This window comes from Lissotriton helveticus, chromosome 2_2, assembly GCF_964261635.1.
Source record: "Lissotriton helveticus chromosome 2_2, aLisHel1.1, whole genome shotgun sequence".
NCBI classification, from domain to species: domain Eukaryota; kingdom Metazoa; phylum Chordata; class Amphibia; order Caudata; family Salamandridae; genus Lissotriton; species Lissotriton helveticus.
The window spans coordinates 24,827,508-24,847,986 of record NC_136060.1 but is presented as its reverse complement, the minus strand read 5'-3'; the positions used below and the strand labels follow the sequence as shown (position 1 = coordinate 24,847,986).

The window sequence follows — 20,479 nt, the reverse complement described above, 5'->3', positions numbered from 1 at the left end:
AATGATGAAAAACAGATAATCATTCAATGCACACCCCACATATCATCATACTATAATCTGTGTGTGGCCCGGAACAATCTTGTAAACATGCGCCGCCAAACCATTACCTGCAGACTAGGACACATGTCCTTGTAGAGGAATCATAATTGTCAACCCAGCAGATTATTTGCCATCCGCGGGGTAATCAAAGGGAACAATGCCATGCTGCCTGTGGAGTCAGAGCATGAGACACTACCCTGTGATGAGCTAGAACTGGTGGGCATTTTGGTGGCTCACAGAGTGGTCGTTGAACGAATCACCGCCAGCTGGCCCTCCAGAGCCTACTGTGGGGATGTAACCCTGAAATGTCTTGGGTGGTCGCACCCCACTGCTGCCGTTGAGGAGATTGTTGAGCCTTAGGCGGTGAGGGAATCCAGGAAATGCTGCTCCAGTATAAAAAAAGGTTCGCTGATCATGAACCACCTTGATTTTGGCTGGGAACAACAGTGCATATGTGAGACCAGCTGTGCGCAAGTGCCGTTTCACTTCTTGAAAGGAGGAACCTCTACGCTGGACTGCTAAGGTATGGTACAGAAACAAAGAGATCCTTGCATTTTCCATAATGATGGGTGATTTTTCACAAGCAGTTGGCCATAGTGTAACCCAGTCCTTGAAGTTAAGAATCCTGGCCACAATTGGGTCTTGCTGGCCACAATTGGGTCTTGGCTATGCTCCCAGTACAGGTTTCCTTGTAGGGACACTGTGTGCTCTCCCGACTGTAAACAGATACAAGCCCATCAGGGCCACTACAGTCCGGAGCCAGCACTGTATATACTGAGTGGGGTGGGGACCCTCTGTGCCTTCTGGTATGCCCACAATCCAGACATTATTTCTTCAAGCCCTCCCTTCCTCATCTTCCGGGCATTCTTGGAACTGATCTACCTGCAGGCGTAGCTGGGCGATTTGCCCAGTGTGTTCTGCTTTGCATGGTGAGGAAGTGAAGAGTGTGATCTCATTTGTTTTGACCCTAAAAGCTAACTTGGGTTGGTTGTCCTTAAGGAAGCTGATGATGAAGGTAAGGCCTAGCTCGTCGGCTGGCAGCACGCTCCACCCTCTTAACACTCCATAACAGTGCTCTTTATATGTTAAGAATGCTTCGTCAAGGCTTCCGGCCTTCCCATGATTCCGATCGTTTCAGGGCAATCAGTGAGGAGAGTGCCACAGTGAATTGCTGGGCCGCATGGCCTCTCACGCCGACACTGTAACCCCCATAAATGGCCCCAGCAGCTATCACCAGTGGTCCCGGGTTTCAATGTTCGCCCCCTATCACCTCTTGTAATGCTGTTTTAATTGAAGCTGGGAAGGCTCAACCCCCGCAGGCGCAGCAGTTTGGCAGGAGGGCCAGAGACTGCGTCTGGTCTGGTGTGGTCAGTGTACTAGAAGCACCCATGCCTCGCTTCTCACTGGTGGTAGGGAGCAATTCAGGCACCCCTTGAGGGGTCCAATTCTCAGTGTGTTGGGGTAACGCACAGCTGGGGAGCCTCTGCTGCGGAGACACCCGGCCTCCTACCCCATCCACAGACGGCCAAAATGGGTGTTCCAGGCCATTCACAGTGCATTAAACACAGGCAGATGTTTACTGGCTTGTTTTGGTCACCTGAGTGGTGAATTCGGAGCCCGATGCTGCTTTCAGGGAGCTTATTTAATTGGATTATGGGGTCTGTGAGCCTCTGAGCTATACATCCACCATCTTGGGCAGTTGGCCACACACCCCCATCCCCATCTCTGTTAAGTCTCCAGGCTACCTACATTCCCTGTTATAGTGGATGCCGAAAAACAGCATTCTAATCATATTTGTTTCATAAAACTGAATACCTTTTGCATAATGCAGAAAATTATATGCTGGCATTTAGATCCACTATTTGGCATATTTAAGCAGGTTTGTCACATATGAAGAGCAGAAGAGAAGCCTCGCCCCTCAAACAATAGAGGATACTGCCATCACTTGGTAGTCAACGCTGCGGCTCCTTCTTCTACAATCCTTATTGGAAATTCCACCCCCAAAATACACCCATTTCTCTGAACAGTTTAATCATGGACACGTCCTGGAGTATTGTCACCACTTGTTTCTTCACAAACATTTTCCCGTATTTTTGTGCCACAAACAGGGAGAAAAACGCCACATTGACTATTACATCCTCCTATACCCCATTATGAGCAGCCGCGTTGTAATATATAACAGGAGGAGTTAACATCCAATAAAAAGAAAGATAATTAGAGCCCTGGAATATTAAGCATCATTGATGTAGCAATGCACACAGACTGTGGCACAAAAGTAATAAAGACCTACATTATAGTACCCACACTCAGTTAATATTAACCTGCTTATAGCAAGAGTGGAACAATATTTCCATATGTTATTTTCTTACATCAAGACATCTGGAGGGGTTACAGCAGAAACAATTGTCAACTTTAACATGAGCATGACAACTTTGTGAATACAGTTTGACATACGCTAGATTATCAATGTGAAAGACAATGTGGACAGAATGATAACAGCTTGTATTGTTGCTACATTCGTACTGGGATCTTTGCAGAGGAAACTATGAAGAGCTTACCAGAGACTGCCCGGGTTGAGTAGAAGAAGAACCTTTTCACAACTTTGTTGAGCATCCTTGTTGCCTGGGTCCTTCCAGCTCTTCAGTGCTTGTGGCGATGGAGCAGATTATCAAGTGAGTCAGTGACTGGGATTCAGATATCTATGGAGCTTGCAAGATGTTGAATTTGGGTTTATTATTCATTGTCAAATGAACGCCATGAGCTCCTCGACAGTAATGAAAACACACCTTACAAATAGCCCTTTCCATGACGGTGGTCTGCCTATTGGAGGATGTCTGAGTTTCCTGATTCAAGATGACGCAGAGTCTTTTTTTGTAATGCTAGTTCCTGTTCATTAAATGTAAAGGAGGAAATCAAGGCTGGATTATGTGTTGCAACACATTTAGTTCCCCAGTGTTTTTGTAATGAACTTCACATCTTGCTAGTATGTTTGTCTCCGATTTTGCTTCCAGCAGATTTGATTGGGTTTCTCCTGGGTTTGTCTCTTAGCAAAGCCTGACTGTTTTCTTCTTCCTGATGTCAGAAAAGTTTGGTGCCTTGCTTATTTTCTTCTTGCTTATTTTCTTCAGCAGTCTGCTCATCATCAATCAAGAATAAGAAAATTGCTATTTTCTTCTCATTTGTGGTGTTTCCTTCTAACTGTGACCATCTTAGACAGACACTTGTCTTGTTTCATGTATATTAATCTGTGCATGGTAGCACTGTGGCTACTTTGAGGAGTCGCCCTTTCATTGGGCAATGTAGCAGGGCACTCAACAGACCTTCTCAGCGTCTAGTACTTGACAACAGTATGATGTAGTTCCTTTTCAAACAACATTCTCCAACATCATGTGGATTATGATACTCATTCTTTACACTGTGGCATATCTAGGAATGTACACTGTGAAGAGTGATGCGTGATTGAGTCCAATCACAGAGAGTGATACGTGATTGAGTCCAATCACAGAGCTCCCAGCAAACGAATGCTATTGAATGTCAAGCAATCAAAGGCCGAAGCTAAAAGGGTAGGTCTGCCAAACAGGCCACTCTTTACCCCAAGCGAGCCCCAAACCCACATCAAATTTCATTTTTGACCAATTTGAAATTGATAGCAGGTCTCATAAGCTTCTCAATCATCTTTCATTTTCTGTATTTCCCAACTAAACTCTTTAGGAATACTAAATTTAAGGGACAGGTCAGCGGTAAATTGTTACTCTGAATAGGCAATGTCATGTAGAACTGGCTAGGAGTCTTCTGGACTTATATGATTAGCTGAATGGCCTGTTCATTAGACCTTTCCTTAGGTGGTTGTGGTTACTGATACCTCTTGCCTTCCCCAGGCCTACAAGAAGAGCCCCCTACATGAGGGAATACATTACTTTTCATGCAATAAAGGTACTTTTTGATAGTTCTTACCATGGCCCTTTTTCAACGTTCCCATAATCTAAGATCCTTCGTAAAGCTTCTCTTGAATTCCTCTGTCATAACTTAACACTTTGTAACACCTCTTCCATCTCTTCTATGTCATCGTGTTCACCTTTTAAACACATTTTTAGTTGTGAATGTATGATCTTACAATTGCACAACTCCTAGGAGTTGTTGCCAGTGTTAATCCTTTCTTCATGAATGTCTCCAAAGGAGGGCAATGGTCTGTTTGGAGAACAAAATTGTGTCTCTCTTCACAAAACTACTGAATGTCTGCTGGCTCATGCCAGAACTAGCGCATTTTCGATGAAGAGCGAGTCTTTCACTTAAGTTCTGCCCAAAGCACTATAAACATATGCAATGTTATTTTCTTTACCATGAACCATTTATACCAGTACTGCCACCATCAAACAGTACCGGCATCAGTAATTTGATAGCAGGTATGTTATGAACCTACTCTATAAAATGTTACCTCCTTGGCCACATGGAAATCCTTTCTATGCTCTTCATTCTTTATGTAGTCCACAACTTTCTTCAGCAGTTTGTTCATTTCTACCATTTCACTATGAAGGTTTTGGGCCAATTTAACATAGAATTCTGCTATCACTACAGAGGATAACAATGCTTTTGTTTTGAGATGCTGTGGCTCCTTGTCACACCAACTAAATGTTGTCTCATCTCAATCCTACTACACTTGTATCTCAGATAATGTATAATCTTGCAACTAAAGATACATTGTTCTTCTCTTTGAGCAAGTCACCCTCTCTTGCAAAATCCTAAACACCTGTTCCAGACACATTTCGTGCTATTTCATCAGCCTCCTAAACATTAGTACACATTTGTGAAATATCTACACCACCTGCGAGACCTTCAAGTAAGTTGTTTTCAATGCAATGGAACACTGAGTTAGCAGATGCCTGGAAAAAGGCTTCTGTGGAAACTAAAGGTAATGAATGGCATTAGACTCCAGATCCCCACATGCAATCTGTCCAGAACCGGTTTTGCTGATTTGAGGTTGTGTGGTTTAGGCTTTAGACTCTTTCATGAGTGCACTCATATCCATTTTCGGAAGGTGAAACTTATCCACCACTACCAACTTGTTCAACATCGTCATATGTAAGTACAAACTTATCTCACAACTCGTTGTCGTGGGAAGCACCAATAGAGGCAACAATTCTGTTGCTGTTAATGGCTCAATCATATGTTAGATGAAGTGCATTTTCAATGCTTCCATGGCAGTCCATCTCACAAATATGTAGATGCTCCTCACCTTGCAGGCAAGGCGGCCTGCACGGTCCTTTATCCTAATGTGGTGGATACATCCTTCAGTCAATCTAGTGAGGGTTTGAAAACCTCTGACTACAACATCGTGAAACACACATCCATTTCTCACGACAGAGCTGGATTGCATCTAAGGAACTACACTGAGAGCCAACCGAATCTTTAGGTCCCTCATGGAAGCATAAACAAAAAGTGGACATGAACTTGCTTACAGCACCCTGGCCAATTGTAGTAGAATGCTGGTCTAAGCATGCATATGTAGATTTGGAAACCCCTCCCAATCCATATGCAGGTTTGTCTATGATACAACAGGCATGCACAGAGAGATACCAATACAGGTGTCTGCAGAGAAAGACGTGCATTGGAGGGTGCCATATGTTATCAGAGATCCTTCTAAATTGACCCCGCTGATATTGTGTCTGTCAGTGTAACACCCTCCAACACATCAGAAATACTTTAGAGATCAAGTAGCATAGTAATAAATGTCACTGTAAAGGGAGGTGTTGGAATTGGCCCTTTTTGCAGGGTTATCCCCAAACTTTTAGCTTCTTCCTCCCTTGTTTTTCCTGACTTGTAGTTGTTGGCCATAGGACTCTGGGCACTTTACCACTGCTGATCAGTGCTAAAGTGCATATGCTCTATCTGTGAATTGTTATTACTGTGATTGGTTATCCATGTTTGCAATATTTGTTTCACCTGTAAGGTCTCTAGTAAAGTGCACTGCCTGTGCCAGGGCTGGTAATTCAAATGCTACTAGTGGGCCAGCAGCACTGATTGTGCCACCCACATGAGTAGCCCTAAAATGGTGTCTCAGGCCTGCCACGGCAGTGCCTGTGCCCAGTCTGTGAACTGCCATGTTGTCCTGGCCAGGATACACACTGACCAGGCCTGACCCTTCCCTTTTCTTACACATTGGACAGCCCTATGGTAGGCCCAAGGTACCCCGCTGGGCAGGGAACAGTGTATTTGAAAGGTAGGACATGTACTAGTGTGGGTGACATGTCCTGATAGTGAAATCCCGCCAATTCCGTTTTTTCACTATTGAACAGCCATCTTGCCCATAGGTTAGAATGGGGAATGCTGTGTCCCATGTGTACCTGCATATCTCCCCGTAGGAGCAAGATGGGAAGCTGAAGTCTGGTATCCCTGAACTCAGAATTTGAAAACACATATTTGAGGAAAGATGGTTTTTAAATTCTGTGTTTGAAAATAGCACTTTTAGAAAGTGGCTATTTTTCTGCTCACCCTTTCTGTGTGCCTCTGCCTGTTTGTGTATTGACTGTCTGGTTTGTGAGTGACAGGGGCTGGGGGTGGCTGCAGGAGGCTGGGGAGTCAGCACTAGGCTGAATAGACCTATCTACACTTAGAGTGGTGGGAGGAGTTGCACCTGGGCCTGAATAGGACTGTGCCTGCCTTCCACAATGCTGGCTGCACCTCTTGCGGTGCGTCTAATGGCCCTAGCCCACACCTACAAATGAAGAAGACATGCCCTGGCAAAGGGCACCCAGAACTGGTTGGGACTGGATCCTGTACCCCTCCCACATGAAGAACAAGAAGTGCGAGTGCACAACTCCATCATTGTCAGTGACTCTTTTCTCATTTCCTTGGGTTGTACCCCGCAACGGTGGGTGCAGGAGTTATGTTTGCACACTAACAGTTCACAAGTACTTCTTTGACACCTACGGAAATAATCAGGGGTTGGTGCGACATCTAGAGTCCACCGTTGGCATCCTGCATCTGTTACTAGTTACACTAAGTACTGACTTCGCGACATGCAATCATGTGCGAATCTCATGTTCATGCTCTGAGTTTGCTTTATCAGTCACGTGTAGAGCTATGCAAATACTAATAGTTATGATTTAATACCTATATTAACCTCCAAAGTTGGCCTTTTCGTTTTGTCCCTTCTAAAGATGCTTTCTACCTAAAGTATTTCATGTGAATGGAATAACTTTTTCGACCTTGCCTACTTTTAATTCCCTTCTTTTGAACATTTAAATGATCAGTAATGACTGTAATGAGATGAATCTACACAGTACTATGTGAACTGTGTATTTATGCAATTCTGTTGTTGAATTCACTGAATGCTTGGACTGACAATGTTTTTTTTGCATCTGGCATGGGTTCAGTGATGTGCGCTGTTTGCTAAAGAAATTGAACACATACTTTTGTGTTTTACTTGCACCTATGCTGACCACATACATTTCTATCGCTGAAAAGCTGTTACAAGCAAAAAGTCAGTCAGGAACAGTAAAACCATGTGTGTAATGCGTGCACTGTACCAGCAACATTAAAGGCACACATTCGCGAAAATCGACATTCCTAGCAGATTTGAAAGATATGTCAGATCATTTAGGGGTTTTATGACGAGTACGGCGCTTCGTGGTGGCGGTCCGATCACCACCACCACGGTGAGTCTGCCCACCATATTATAAATGTGGCGGTGGGACCTTCACAAGAGTGCCGCCTCTGCCAGGATCAAGGCAACCGCTGTGGCGACGGTCTGTAAATGGCCTGAATATGCTGGTGGTGGCAATGCCGTCACCGCCGAGCATTTTACGACGTGAATAGCCACTGCCCTATTCATTGCAGGAATACCGCATTTAAAAGGGTGGCAGACATGCAGGTAAGGGGACATTAACAGGGCCCCCAGCTGAATCTGGGTCCTGGGGGTATATGCGAGGGACACATGTTTTGTCCACCCTGCAATTGCACTCTAGTTCCTGCATGTTGTGGCATGCACGACATGGTGCATGCCACACCGTGCAGGAACGTGCAGATAGCTGTCTCGTGTGGCACATGCAAACCCTATAATTTTCACTACATGTTGAATAATACAAGTAATGACTCAACTTTGTCGACTACAAATCATAACTTTATACATATTGGTCGATTTCCTCAGGATGACTGATATGACCTTCAGAAATCTGCCAGGCTACTAGTGCATTTGTGATTGCTAGCTTCCAATGTTTGCAGCCAATAAATTAAAATTGTGATCTTAAACTCATATAAATTGCAAATCAGCGTCTTCATAAGTGTATTTTCACTCTCTATCCTGCAGGGTGAAAGACTTCATCGGAAGGGATGAGTTCTTACAGAACCTGAAATACTGCGTGCAATCATCAAACCGAAGATTGGTCCTTGTTCATGGAGAAGCTGGATGTGGGAAAAGTGCTGTCATGGCAAAAGCAGCCCTGTTGCTTCCTGAATGGATCTCTGGGTAAGACTAGGGCGAGGGCATTACCACCTCAAGAGGTCAATTTAGTGCTGTGGAGGCTCAGTGCTGATGCATCTGTGTTCCTGTTCCTGGACAATACCTTTTTGCTATTGACAACCAACACAGGACCTTTGAATATTCTTTCAAATGTATGAGATGACCTTACACATATTGTTTGTGTCATGCTTTATCATGCTTCTTCCCGCACTTGCCAAAGAATCTTCCAATGGAGGGCAAGCCCTCAATTGTATTGAGGGTGCTTACAGGAAGATGAGGTGAAGGATGTAGAGACAGAACAAACCTACAAATCGTGCTGAACTTCCCAAAGAAACTCCATTCTTTAATAATCTGATGGTGAGGACAAGGTTAAAAATTGTTTGGGATGTATATAGAGAGTTTATTGCTCATGCATACGACAGGTCAACATGTTTCAGCCCATGGCCTAGAAAGCTCCGAGGCTTTCTTCAGGACCGGGATCCCTATGCTTTCCTGGATTGAGATCCTGACTATCTGCATACACACCCAGCATTCACTCATTTGATACTAAAGTACTGTTTCTGCTGATAAGCAAAGTATTTGCTTTTTATATAGTGTTCGCACGGTCCTGAACACATACAAAAAGGAAAATCAATTGTAAATGAAAATTAACGACGTATAGACAAAACATTATAACAATAATAAAAGACACAAGGAACATACATCTACATAAAAGGTGAAATGGTCTCCTTGAAGTAGCATGCTGTGCCAACTTTGTGTACACTGCAAACGTGTATATACATGTTCCACACATCATAATGCAGTGTTCACTGCAAGCCAGAAAGATTATCACACGTATAAGTGGATACACACCATGCATATACATCACTAGTCACCTTACCCTTATTTTGGGATCTTCTATCCTAATGGATGAGTGAACAAGGGGAGCCTTGTAGTCACACTGTTGAGGGAAGTGTGTGTTTCCTCTGTTAGTTGGTGAGAAAAGGTGCACTGGGAACGCAAACTATGGATAGGAACTTACTTCGTCAAAGCTCTCTCTCTGTGTCTCAAACCTATTTGGTGTTTCTTTCTCCTTCAGGCAAGAAGGAGTGTTTCTCATCTACTTATAACTGCATCCTGGAACCGGGGACCGGGCACAGGAATCATCATTGTGCGTCAGCCTAAGCTTTATGGGATTAGTACTCACAAATGGTCTCCGGGTCGCGTAGCTGGTGTGGATCTGGTAAATGGTCAAACTATCGAATCCAAAATATAGGCAAACCAAAATATCGAGTCCAAAATATAGAATGGACAAAATATCGAATGGACAGAATATAGACATCAAAAATATCGTTTTGAAGGTAAGTAATGTAATATCGATTTTAAAAATATAGACAGTCAAAATATCGAACTACATAATATAGTCTATTAAAAATATCGAATTTTTAATAATATCGCAATTTATTAAGTGTATTTTATGTTATTATATGTGTGAAAAGTGTATATATTTTTGTAATTTATTTAAAGTAATTAATTTTATGTTATTTAATTATTGTGTAATTTAATTCTGTAGCGGGTTGTGGGTTTATAGGGGAATAGGGTGGGAAGTAATTTAATTATAATTATTAAATATGTTAATTAATTAACTGGTATTTATTTAGAATACATTGTTAATTAATTTTTAATTGGTAATTAATTATTTAATAATTGATAATCATTTTTTATTAATTGATTAATTGATAATTATGTGAATTAAATTAATTTATTTTCTGTAGCGGGTTGTGGGTTTATAGGGGAATAGGGTGGGAAGTAATGTAATTATAATTAATTAAATATGTTAATTAGGGGGAGGAGCTTGGCGGGCATCCGAGATGGCCGCGTGAGCACAGCGCTCCCCGGACCCCCGCCGCTCCCGGCTTAATATCCTGATTTAATCCTGAATTTTTGCGAGGATTCATATAGAGGACGTTGGGCTGATCTACCTGGACTTTTCGTAAACGGATTTGGACCTCGGATGCCTGAATTACGTTCACTTGAACCTTTGGGCTCCGCCCTCGAAGTGCGCCCGGGACTGGGTGAGGTTCGGTGGCCGTCTTGGAGTTGAACAACAACGGCAGGGGGATTGGTCTTGTGAGTCCCCCTGTTAAGTTTCGGTTTCGTTCCTGCCTCGGACTGGGACATTGGTGAGAGGGTTGGGCCAGAGCTGCGGCCGTGCTACACGTAGGTTGTCAGGCCCTTGGCTGCACTGTTTCTGAAGTGGGCTGCCTCTATCCTGGTGCTACACCTCTTGAAGTCCTTTGGTCCAGGGGCCTCCATTTCTGGTGCCCGGTCTGTCGACCCTGGTGCCATTGCTTGTGACGCATCTTCAAAATGGCGGGCAGAGGGGACCGAGAGACGCGCAAGACGAAGACACCTCTGCGCGGGGGTCCGGTTCAATCTAATGTCATGGATCGTTATACCCACTCTAAGGGGTCCCCCGGAGCTGCCCTGCCCGGTCCCACTGCATCGGACCAAGTACTGGATGCGTCGCCGGAGCCCTCCTTGCAGGACATCATGGGCGCCATTTCGGGCATGAGAGAATCCATAGGCCACCAGTATGAAACTTTGGCCCACAAACTGGACACTGTGGCGATTGAGGTCAATTTGATTCGAGCCGATCTCTCCAAGACGAACGAGAAGGTGAAATCGTTGGATATCAAATCTTACAGCCTCACGACGGACGTCTCTGATATTCAGACGGAGATTGGTAATCTCCGCAGGGTGAACGATTTCATGACCCGGCGCCTGGAGGATTTTGAGAACAGGGCGCGTCGCTGTAATGTTCGCGTGGTTGGTGTGCCGGAGAATCCAGAACCCCACTCGGTTGATCTCCTGGTTGAAGATCTTATCCAGAATCACCTTTCACCATCTGGCCTTAGTAAATTTTTCGCAGTGGAGCGCGCCCATCGTGTTCCGGGGGGCCAGGGCAAGCCAGGCGCCCCGCCGAGACCGATTGTTGCCAAGCTTTTCCACTACAGAGATCGGGACGCTATCCTGCAGGCCTCGCGGGTGAAGGGCCCAGTAGCCTTTGAAAATGCCACGGTGAACTTTTATCCGGACTTTTCCCAACAGGTCCAGAAGCAGCGGATGGGATTTCGTGGTGCCAAGAAACGTCTTAGGGACTTGGGGATGCGTTACGCAATGCTCTTTCCGACCAGGCTGCGGGTGGTGCATGATGATCGAACTTTCTTTTTTGATCGGCCGGAGGCTGTGAATGACTGGCTGGACTCCCTGCCTAATCGACCTCCTGAGACTGAGTCCAAAGCCCACCCGGGCGGTGCTGAAGGTGGTGTTGAGAGCTGAACGTTTCGTTTTTGACTGATGCCTTGTTTTGTATGACTTTTCCAGGGATGTAAGCCTATGTTCCTCTACCTCATATGTGTTTTGATGTATAGTCTTATTCTCGTTATTTATTGATCGGGGGGCGGGTGGAACGGAGCCTTTCCTCCTCCGGGGTCTTCGTGTAGAATAGGGGTTCTTGGGCGACAGGCACACTGCAGGTTGGGGTGGCTTTTTAGCTTTATGCAGGGGTGCAGGGTGGGGGGTGTTTTCTTGTTACTTGGGGGGTGGGTGGTTGGGAAGTTCTTTGTTTGTATGTTCTGTGTTCAAGGCGACTTTATTCTGTATTTGAATTTGCTTTTTGTGGTCGTGCTCATTGATGGGGGGTTTGGGCTTTGTCGGATGGGATGGGGGGTAGCGGGTTGAGATTTGTTTCGTGGAACGTTAATGGTCTGGGAGATCGTATCAAACGCAGTGTGGTGTTGAAATGTATACGACGTTTATCTCCTGACATTGTTTTCCTGCAGGAGACTCATTTGATAGGCAATGTCTGTCATGCAATGAACAGGTGGGGCTATCGCCTCGTAGCACATTCGGGGTTCACCTCGGGTTCCAGGGGTGTGGGTATCCTCATTCGGGCTTCCCTCCCCCTGGCTATTGATGATGTTATACAGGATGACCGGGGGCGGTACGCTGTCCTTGTGGGTCGGTATGAAGGCCGTACCCTCTCCTTATTAACTGTTTATGTGCCCCCCGGTTTGCAGACTTCCACCTTTTCAGATTTGGGCCGTGTCTTGTTGGACCTTCCTGATAGTACTCTCTTTCTGGCTGGTGACTTTAATTCGGTAGTCTCCGGCCTTCATGATCGCCACCCTCCTAGGGATACCCCGGCGGCTCAGCAGTGGTTGGGTGGCTTTTTGGATACCTTCGGCCTAGTGGACTGCTGGAGGCTTTTGCACCCTACGCAGCTGCAGTACACCTTTCACTCCGGGGCCCATGGGAGTTTGTCTCGGCTGGATTATTTCCTGATGCCGGCGGCTCAGTCCCCGGCTGTGCGTGAGATTGTGCACTTGCCCAGGGGTATCTCTGACCATTCTCCGCTCTGGCTTCGTTTTGAGGTTGGGGTGGAAGCAGCGGGCAGGGTGGCTCCCATTAATCCGTGGTACCTTACCTCCCCTGAGACCCGCACCCTTTTACTTAAGTCCCTCGACTCATATTTTCTGGATAACGAAGGGTCGGTTTCATCTGCTGTGTCCCTGTGGGAGGCCTTTAAGACTGTGATTCGTGGGCAGGCCCTCTCCCTTATTGCTGAGGCTAAGAGAGCGAGGAATGGAGAAGTGGTTGATCTTGAGGGGGAAATTTCTGTACTGGAGGAGGGCTTGGAATCTGGTGTCACTTCTGAGAAGCTCCATGCCCTGGGTCTGAAACAATTTGATTATAAGTCCCTGGTCACGGATGCCGCCAAAATGATGTTTCGGGAGCAACAGGGACGTCTGTATGATGTGGGTGACAAAGCGGGTAAATTGCTGGCGTGGCTGGATAAGAAGCAGAGAGCTAATCGTGTGGTACCCGTGATTCAGTCTGCATGTGGTGTGAGTGTAACGGACCCGATTGGGATAGTTGACCGGTTTGCTGAGTACTTCCGTGTTGTGTATGCCCCTGTGTCTGTGAGGGATGTGGTTGACTCTCGCCTTCTGTTGCGTGATATAGCCCTGCCCATTGTTTCTGATTCGGACCGTGTGGCGTTGGACTCCCCCTTTACGGTTGATGAGATAGCTACTGCCATCCGTTCCCTTCGTTCTGGCAAAGCATTGGGCCCGAACGGGTTGCCAATCGAATTGTACAAGTTGCGTCCGGATAAGATTGCTCCGTATCTCCGCGACATGTTTCTGGAGTCGCGGGAACGGGGTATTCTCCCTTATGACCAGAGACTGGCCACGATAGTTGTCATCCCCAAGGAGGGCAAACCACGTGATCTTTGTTCCTCCTATAGGCCCATATCCCTACTAAATGTTGAACCCAAGGTGTTGGCGAAACTCCTGGCCACCCGTCTCTTGACGGTCATTAGTGACTTGGTCCATCCGGATCAATCTGGATTTATCCCACATCGTAACACGGCTCTGAACCTACGTCGTCTTCATGGCGCGATCACGAGGGCGGGGCTTCTGACGGAGCCGGCCATTTTGGCATCGTTGGATGCATCCATGGCCTTCGACACGGTGGAGTGGCCCTATCTTTGGGCGGCTCTTGAGAAATTTGGTTTTGGGCCTGACTTTATTGGTTGGGTCCAGTTGCTGTACGCGGCACCTCTGGCGCAAGTAGTGGTAAATGGTAGGGTCTCGGCTCCTTTCACCCTTGGCAGGGGTACCCGTCAGGGATGCCCCTTGTCTCCGTTACTGTTTGCTCTCGCCTTGGAACCGTTGGCTGCCAGGCTCCGGTGGGAACCGTCTCTCAAGGGGATTCGCTGGTCTCCGGACTTTGAGGACCGCGTTTCGCTTTACGCGGACGATATCCTTTTATACCTCACCTCCCCGCGTAAATCTCTGTCTGTTCTGTTTGATGTTCTTGCTTCTTTTGGAGCCAACTCGGGCCTCGTTATTAACTGGACCAAGTCCTGTGTATATGTTCTCTCGGGGGTTTTGCCCCCCTTGCCGAGTAGACTTCCTATTCAAGTGGTCCAGTCGGGCTTCAAGTACTTAGGGATTTTTATTACGTTGGACCCGACGCTCCGCTTTGAGCGTAATCTCCTCCCTCCGTTGCTTAGACTGCGATTGGATGTGGCCCGTTGGCGCAAGCTTCCTTTATCTCCGCTGGGCAGGGCGGCCCTGTTTAAAATGATGTCCTTGCCGCGATTCCTTTACGCGCTTCACAACTCCTATGACGCTGTCCCTAAGGCCTATTTCCAAGAGATTGAGAGTCTTCAACGGCAGTTGATATGGGATGGGCGACCCCGTATCGCACTCGCAAAGCTCACCATCCCCTGGTATGACGGGGGCATGGCGCTCCCCGATATCAAGCGATATTATTGGGCTTCCCAGCTGTCTGCCGTTAATCATGTGATGTTTTCCCCGGGTCGTAATCCTGCATTCGAGATGGACAGATTCCAGCTTCCGGGTGGGGACTTTACTCGAGCGCTTTATTCCCGATCGGCCGGGCGCCATCTTGTGGGCCCATCCAGGATTGCAGTAACGGTGTGGCGGGCTGCGAATGTGAGTTTGGGGTGGGAGGATCGATTGACATTGGCGACACCGCTTTATGCATCCGAACGTTTGGGCGGACTCTGGTCTACCAAGGGTTTCGACCGCTGGGATGTGATTGGGATCTGTAAGGTGGGTGACGTGTACTCGAACGGTGGTGTGAAGTCGTTCCAGGCCCTCCAGGCGGAATATGGTTTGAGTGGTAGGGAATTTTTTCGCTACCTGCAGGTCCGACATGCCCTCGCCTCAGTCTTGGTTCCGGATGAGGCCCTGCCTGAATCTTCCCCCCTCGAGGACCGTGTTCTTGATGGGCATCTTCCCGATAGCACTATTTCTCTGATCTACAAGAAATTGATTAATAATCGGGTGGACTTACTGGTCCGACTTCGGGAGGCTTGGGTTTGCGATGGGTTGGAACTGGACGACGAGGATTGGCAATCGGCGCTCTCTTCTCCCAAGGAGGTGGCCATTCCTGCCCGTCTCCGTTTAGTTCAGCTTAAGATTCTTCATCGAGTCTATGTCACTGGTCCGCGTCTGGTTACGATGGGCTTTTCTTCGGATGGGCTGTGCAAGCGTGGATGTGGCTTGAGTGCGACCTTTTTGCATATCCTTTGGGAGTGCCCGGTTGTAGCTGCTTATTGGACTGCTGTGCTTGAGGTGATGACTGCTGTTACGGATGTGGCCCTGCGGCCGGAGCCTCGCAGATGTCTGTTGAATGTATGGGAACCCACTGACTATTCTGTGGCCCAGACCAGATGGGCTACCCTTGGTTACATGATTGCGAAGCGGGATGTCGCGCAACTCTGGGGCGCTTCCAGGCCCCCTGAGGTCTCGAAGTGGGAAGACAATATGGACTGGTCCATGTTTCGTGAGAAGACGGTTTATGTGGCCAGGGGCAGGCCCAGGGCGTGGACGAAGGTTTGGGGCCAGTGGAATGATTATCGTGGGGGTATTTGCACCCCTCCCCTTGAAAATACTGCTGAGATTGTCCCTTCTCCTTAGACTAGAGTTCCCGAAGCCTTTCCGTAAGGTTTTTTATACTTCCGGTTCTCCCCGCTGCTCCCCTCCCCCCCCCCTCCCCGACTTGATTGGAGCCTTCGGGCTCTGGGTGTGTTCTCCTCATCGTGGAACCGTCCCCTCCGCTCTTTGGGCTGACCTTAATTATCGTCTATTCGCCTTTAGTGTTTGTGTTTCTTTTTATAAAATAAAAATGCAAATTGTTCTGTGATGTCTATAGAGTAATGCTTTGTACGTGAGCTGTACCTATCCACGGGTATACATTTTTCTTACATGCATTGTGCCTTGTTATTAGCGGCCAGCCCGTGAGGTTGTAGGCCCATTCTTGTATTTTTCTATGCTTACTCCAATAAAGGTTTTGAAAAAAAAAAAAAAAAAATATGTTAATTAATTAATTGGTATTTATTTAGAATAAATTGTTAAATAATTTTTAATTGGTAAGTAATTAATTCTTAATTGATAAATATTTTTATTAATTGATTAATTGATAATTATGTGAATTAAATTAATTTATTTTCTGTAGTGGGTTGTGGGATTATAGGGGAATAGGGTTGGAAGTAATTTAATTATAATTAATTAAATATGTTAATTAATTAATTGGTATTTATTTTGAATACATTTTTAATTAATTTTTAATTGGTAATTAATTAATTCTTAATTGATAATTAATTTTTATTAATTGATTAATTGATGATTATGTGAACTATATTAATTTATTTTCACTAGAGTGGGAATAGTAAAATTTACCCCTATGCTATCCAACGCTTTCCCTACCGTTGCACTCTCTGGAGTAGGAATAGTAATTTTTACCCCTACGCTATCCAACGCTTTCCCTACTGTTGCACTCTCTGGAATGGGAATAGTAATTTTTACCCCTACGCTATCCAACGCTTTCCCTACTGTTGCACTCTCTGGAGTGGGAATAGTAATTTTTACCCCTACGCTATCCAACGCTTTCCCTACTGTTGCACTCTCTGGAGTGGGAATAGTAATTTTTACCCCTGCGCTATCCAACGCTTTCCCTACTGTTGCACTCTCTGGAGTGGGAATAGTAATTTTTACCCCTACGCTATCCAACGCTTTCCCTACTGTTGCACTCTCTGGAGTGGGAATAGTAATTTTTACTCCTACGCTATCCAACGCTTTCCCTACTGTTGCACTCTCTGGAGTGGGAATAGTAATTTTTACCCCTACGCTATCCAACGCTTTCCCTACTGTTGCACTCTCTGGAGTGGGAATAGTAAAATTTACCCCTATGCTATCCAACGCTTTCCCTACTGTTGCACTCTCTGGAGTGTGAATAGTAATTTTTACCTCTAGGCTATCCAAGGCTTTCCCTACTGTTGCACTCTCTGGAGTGGGAATAGTAATTTTTACCCCTGCGCTATCCAACGCTTTCCCTACTGTTGCACTCTCTGGAGTGGGAATAGTAATTTTTACCCCTTCGCTATCCAACGCTTTCCCTACTGTTGCACTCTCTGGAGTGGGAATAGTAATTTTTACCCCTACGCTATCCAACGCTTTCCCTACTGTTGCACTCTCTGGAGTGGGAATAGTAATTTTTACCCCTGCGCTATCCAACGCTTTCCCTACTGTTGCACTCTCTGGAGTGGGAATAGTAATTTGTACCCCTACGCTATCCAACGCTTTCCCTACTGTTGCACTCTCTGGAGTGGGAATAGTAATTTTTACCCCTACGCTATCCAACGCTTTCCCTACTGTTGCACTTCCAGGAGTGGGAATATTAATTTTTACACCTCCGCTATCCTACGGTAATAATATTGTGTATTTTTTATTAATATTATGTTAATATATATATATATGTTTTAACAGATATGATTGTATTTTTTTTATATAAGTTAAATTAGTTATTTAATATTTTAAGGTAATTTAAGTATTTTTAAGTATATTTTAGATATTTATTTTTAATATTTTTTAAATTTTACATTAATTTTAAGAAATTCGATATTTTTATAATGTATATATATATAAACGATATTTTGGGGTCGATATTTTGATACTTACCTGTTTGGAGATAGGAATTCGATATTTTGTCTGTCGCTATTTTGGAGTCTGTATTTTGGGTAGTCTATATTTTGTCCCTCGATATTTAGTCAGTGATCCGTGGATCTATGTGGGGGTACAAAAAATACTCAACAGGTCTCCCATTGATTAGGGAACTTCTCAGAATTTCATCTTTTTTATAAGATGAAGCAATTTGATGTATACAACTACTCGATGCAAGGTACGGATGCAGAGGGAAAGTCATGTGATATCCTGTATGGTTATCATGGGGAATGTAGTCACCGGTAGGCCTGCCGTCATACATGCAAAAATGGTTAGCCCTCCCTTTTCTCTCATTTTCCTTGAACCCCCCCCCCCCATAATACGCGGAGTTATTATTGTGATATGAGGGCATTACCAGCCAGAAGGCAGAACGCCAATTTTACCACTGCTTCCACATGGAAATAGAACTGCACTTGGTGCTTTGTAATGAGGATTACCAGGTACACAAGTATAATTCTTCTAAGAAGTTAAACTCTGGACCTGAGTCATAAATATGCTTCAGTGAGTTGTAGTGGCTTGCTTTTATCTTACAAAAAAGTGAGAGGTACCCTTACAAATGTAGGTGATAGGGTGAATTGCAAAAAACAAAATGGTGTACCCCACGTGACACTAAATCATCTTACACACTAGACACTCTCCTATTCACTCCTCAACCAAACACAAACTAATTTACTGAACCCATTTATATGTGGCAGTGTTTTATAGTATTACTGTTATGATCATATAAAAATATTATTGGAACAATAGAAAGACTTAAACAAAATGTAATTACACTTTTTTAAATGGGGCCTAGTCTTGTGCTTGTGTTCACCCTCAATATCTAATATCTGTATATATGAAATTCATACATCAATATATATGGATAAAATGCACAAGATATAAAAATCACATAGAAATATACATATTCACATCTGGCATATAGCCACCCAAATATAAAAACATATAGTTGTCGACGCAGCGTTTTGGTGGATGGGTGGCTGGTACTCGATTAACCACCTTCTTCAGGACTCTAACTTTGTGACAACAATCATCTGCTTTATTGTTGTCCACAGAATACACATTGATATCACAAGCACCTTCCGGGCTGTGTTGCACTTCTTCCTTAGGAGGATTTCTATCCACCCTCATGGTTCTCTTCCGTATTGCTTAAATATCCACTCTCAATATATTATTTAGAGAGGTACTCTATTCATTTAAAATCCTCCCAGTGATACCGAAATTCTGGAGGCCATTAGTATTTTTTCACTTCAATTCTTACCCCAAAGTCTCTTCTCTATTTTTGTAAAGAGCGACGTTATAGAATTTGCTAGCTCTTAGCTGTTCCGGTCCGCGTGATGGGGCGGTCTGTTTCCTTTTGCATGGGAGGATTTTAAATTAATAGAGTACCGCATTCACTGCGTTCTTCTGAGAGGACCCTCGTTTCATGTTCCTTTTGTACAGCCGGGAGTGAGTAATACAGACTTCTAATACTACAATTAACTCTATCAGGCTGAGGAATAATAAGATATTTTGGGCTCTGTGTTTACAAAAACAACTCCCTTGTGACTGTAGTCTGCAAATAGCTTTTCAAAACAGAGGTAAATATGTCAATATTACCACAAGGGATGTTCCTTTCATGAGACATCCACACTCAAACACTCTGGTGAAAAAAGGAAGGTGCTTCTCAGAGTTAGCCTATTCTCCATGGATGACGTGGTCACCATGTCTCCAACCTACAAACATAAACACAATAACAGATACATGGGCATTGCATCAAGCTGCTTTGAAGCTGAAAAGCCTTGGTCCACTGCCTGGCTGATATTAATGGAGCACCTTGAGCTAGGCCTTTGTTCTAAAGCCTCAGATAAATGCTGCTTGTTTGTGATGTGAACACTGACTCCCTCTGCCAAAGCGTATGGATAGAAGAGGCGAGGTGGCTCGATTAGCCCTCTGCAGAGGCCAGCATGCAGCCTGAAGGACACAGTGTGAGCCACTGCAAAGCAAACTCAGTTTTTCACCCTTACATGGTCAACAGAATCAGTACCACTAAGTAGGGACTGGTAACACATGGGGCCTCATCACTGAAGTTTTTCAGTTCGCCAAAAAACAAACAAAAAGCAAGTATTGGCCAATTAAGTCTGGGCTTGGCAAACTAGTACGATTATTATTTATTTTTTATTGCAAACATATACCACAAAAAATAAGTCAAAAAAGCAAACCTGCAGCTACCTGCCTAAATGCGGTGGCCATATTCTTGAAATAAAAAAATTGTATACTTGTAATAGAACAATACACATTCTTTATTAGCAGGCAGGTGTACTTAGAACATGTTTAAACATGTTTTAAAGCATATCGCAGGAAAATATTATACTTATTCTCACAAAGAAAAGGTAATATTGACTTTGTATTACTGTAACCGGAAGAT

At 44.8% G+C, this 20,479-nt stretch overlaps 1 protein-coding gene across 1 annotated transcript in view; it reads left to right on the top strand.

Annotated features, from left to right (window-relative positions):
• LOC144821717 (uncharacterized) overlaps positions 1-20,479 on the top strand; it is a 714,421-nt gene that overhangs the window by 253,411 nt on the left and 440,531 nt on the right. Inside the window, exon 13 of the mRNA XM_078678931.1 lies at positions 8,345-8,503. Coding sequence (XP_078535057.1) covers positions 8,345-8,503 — 159 coding nt within the window. The remainder of the gene's footprint in view (positions 1-8,344; positions 8,504-20,479) is intronic.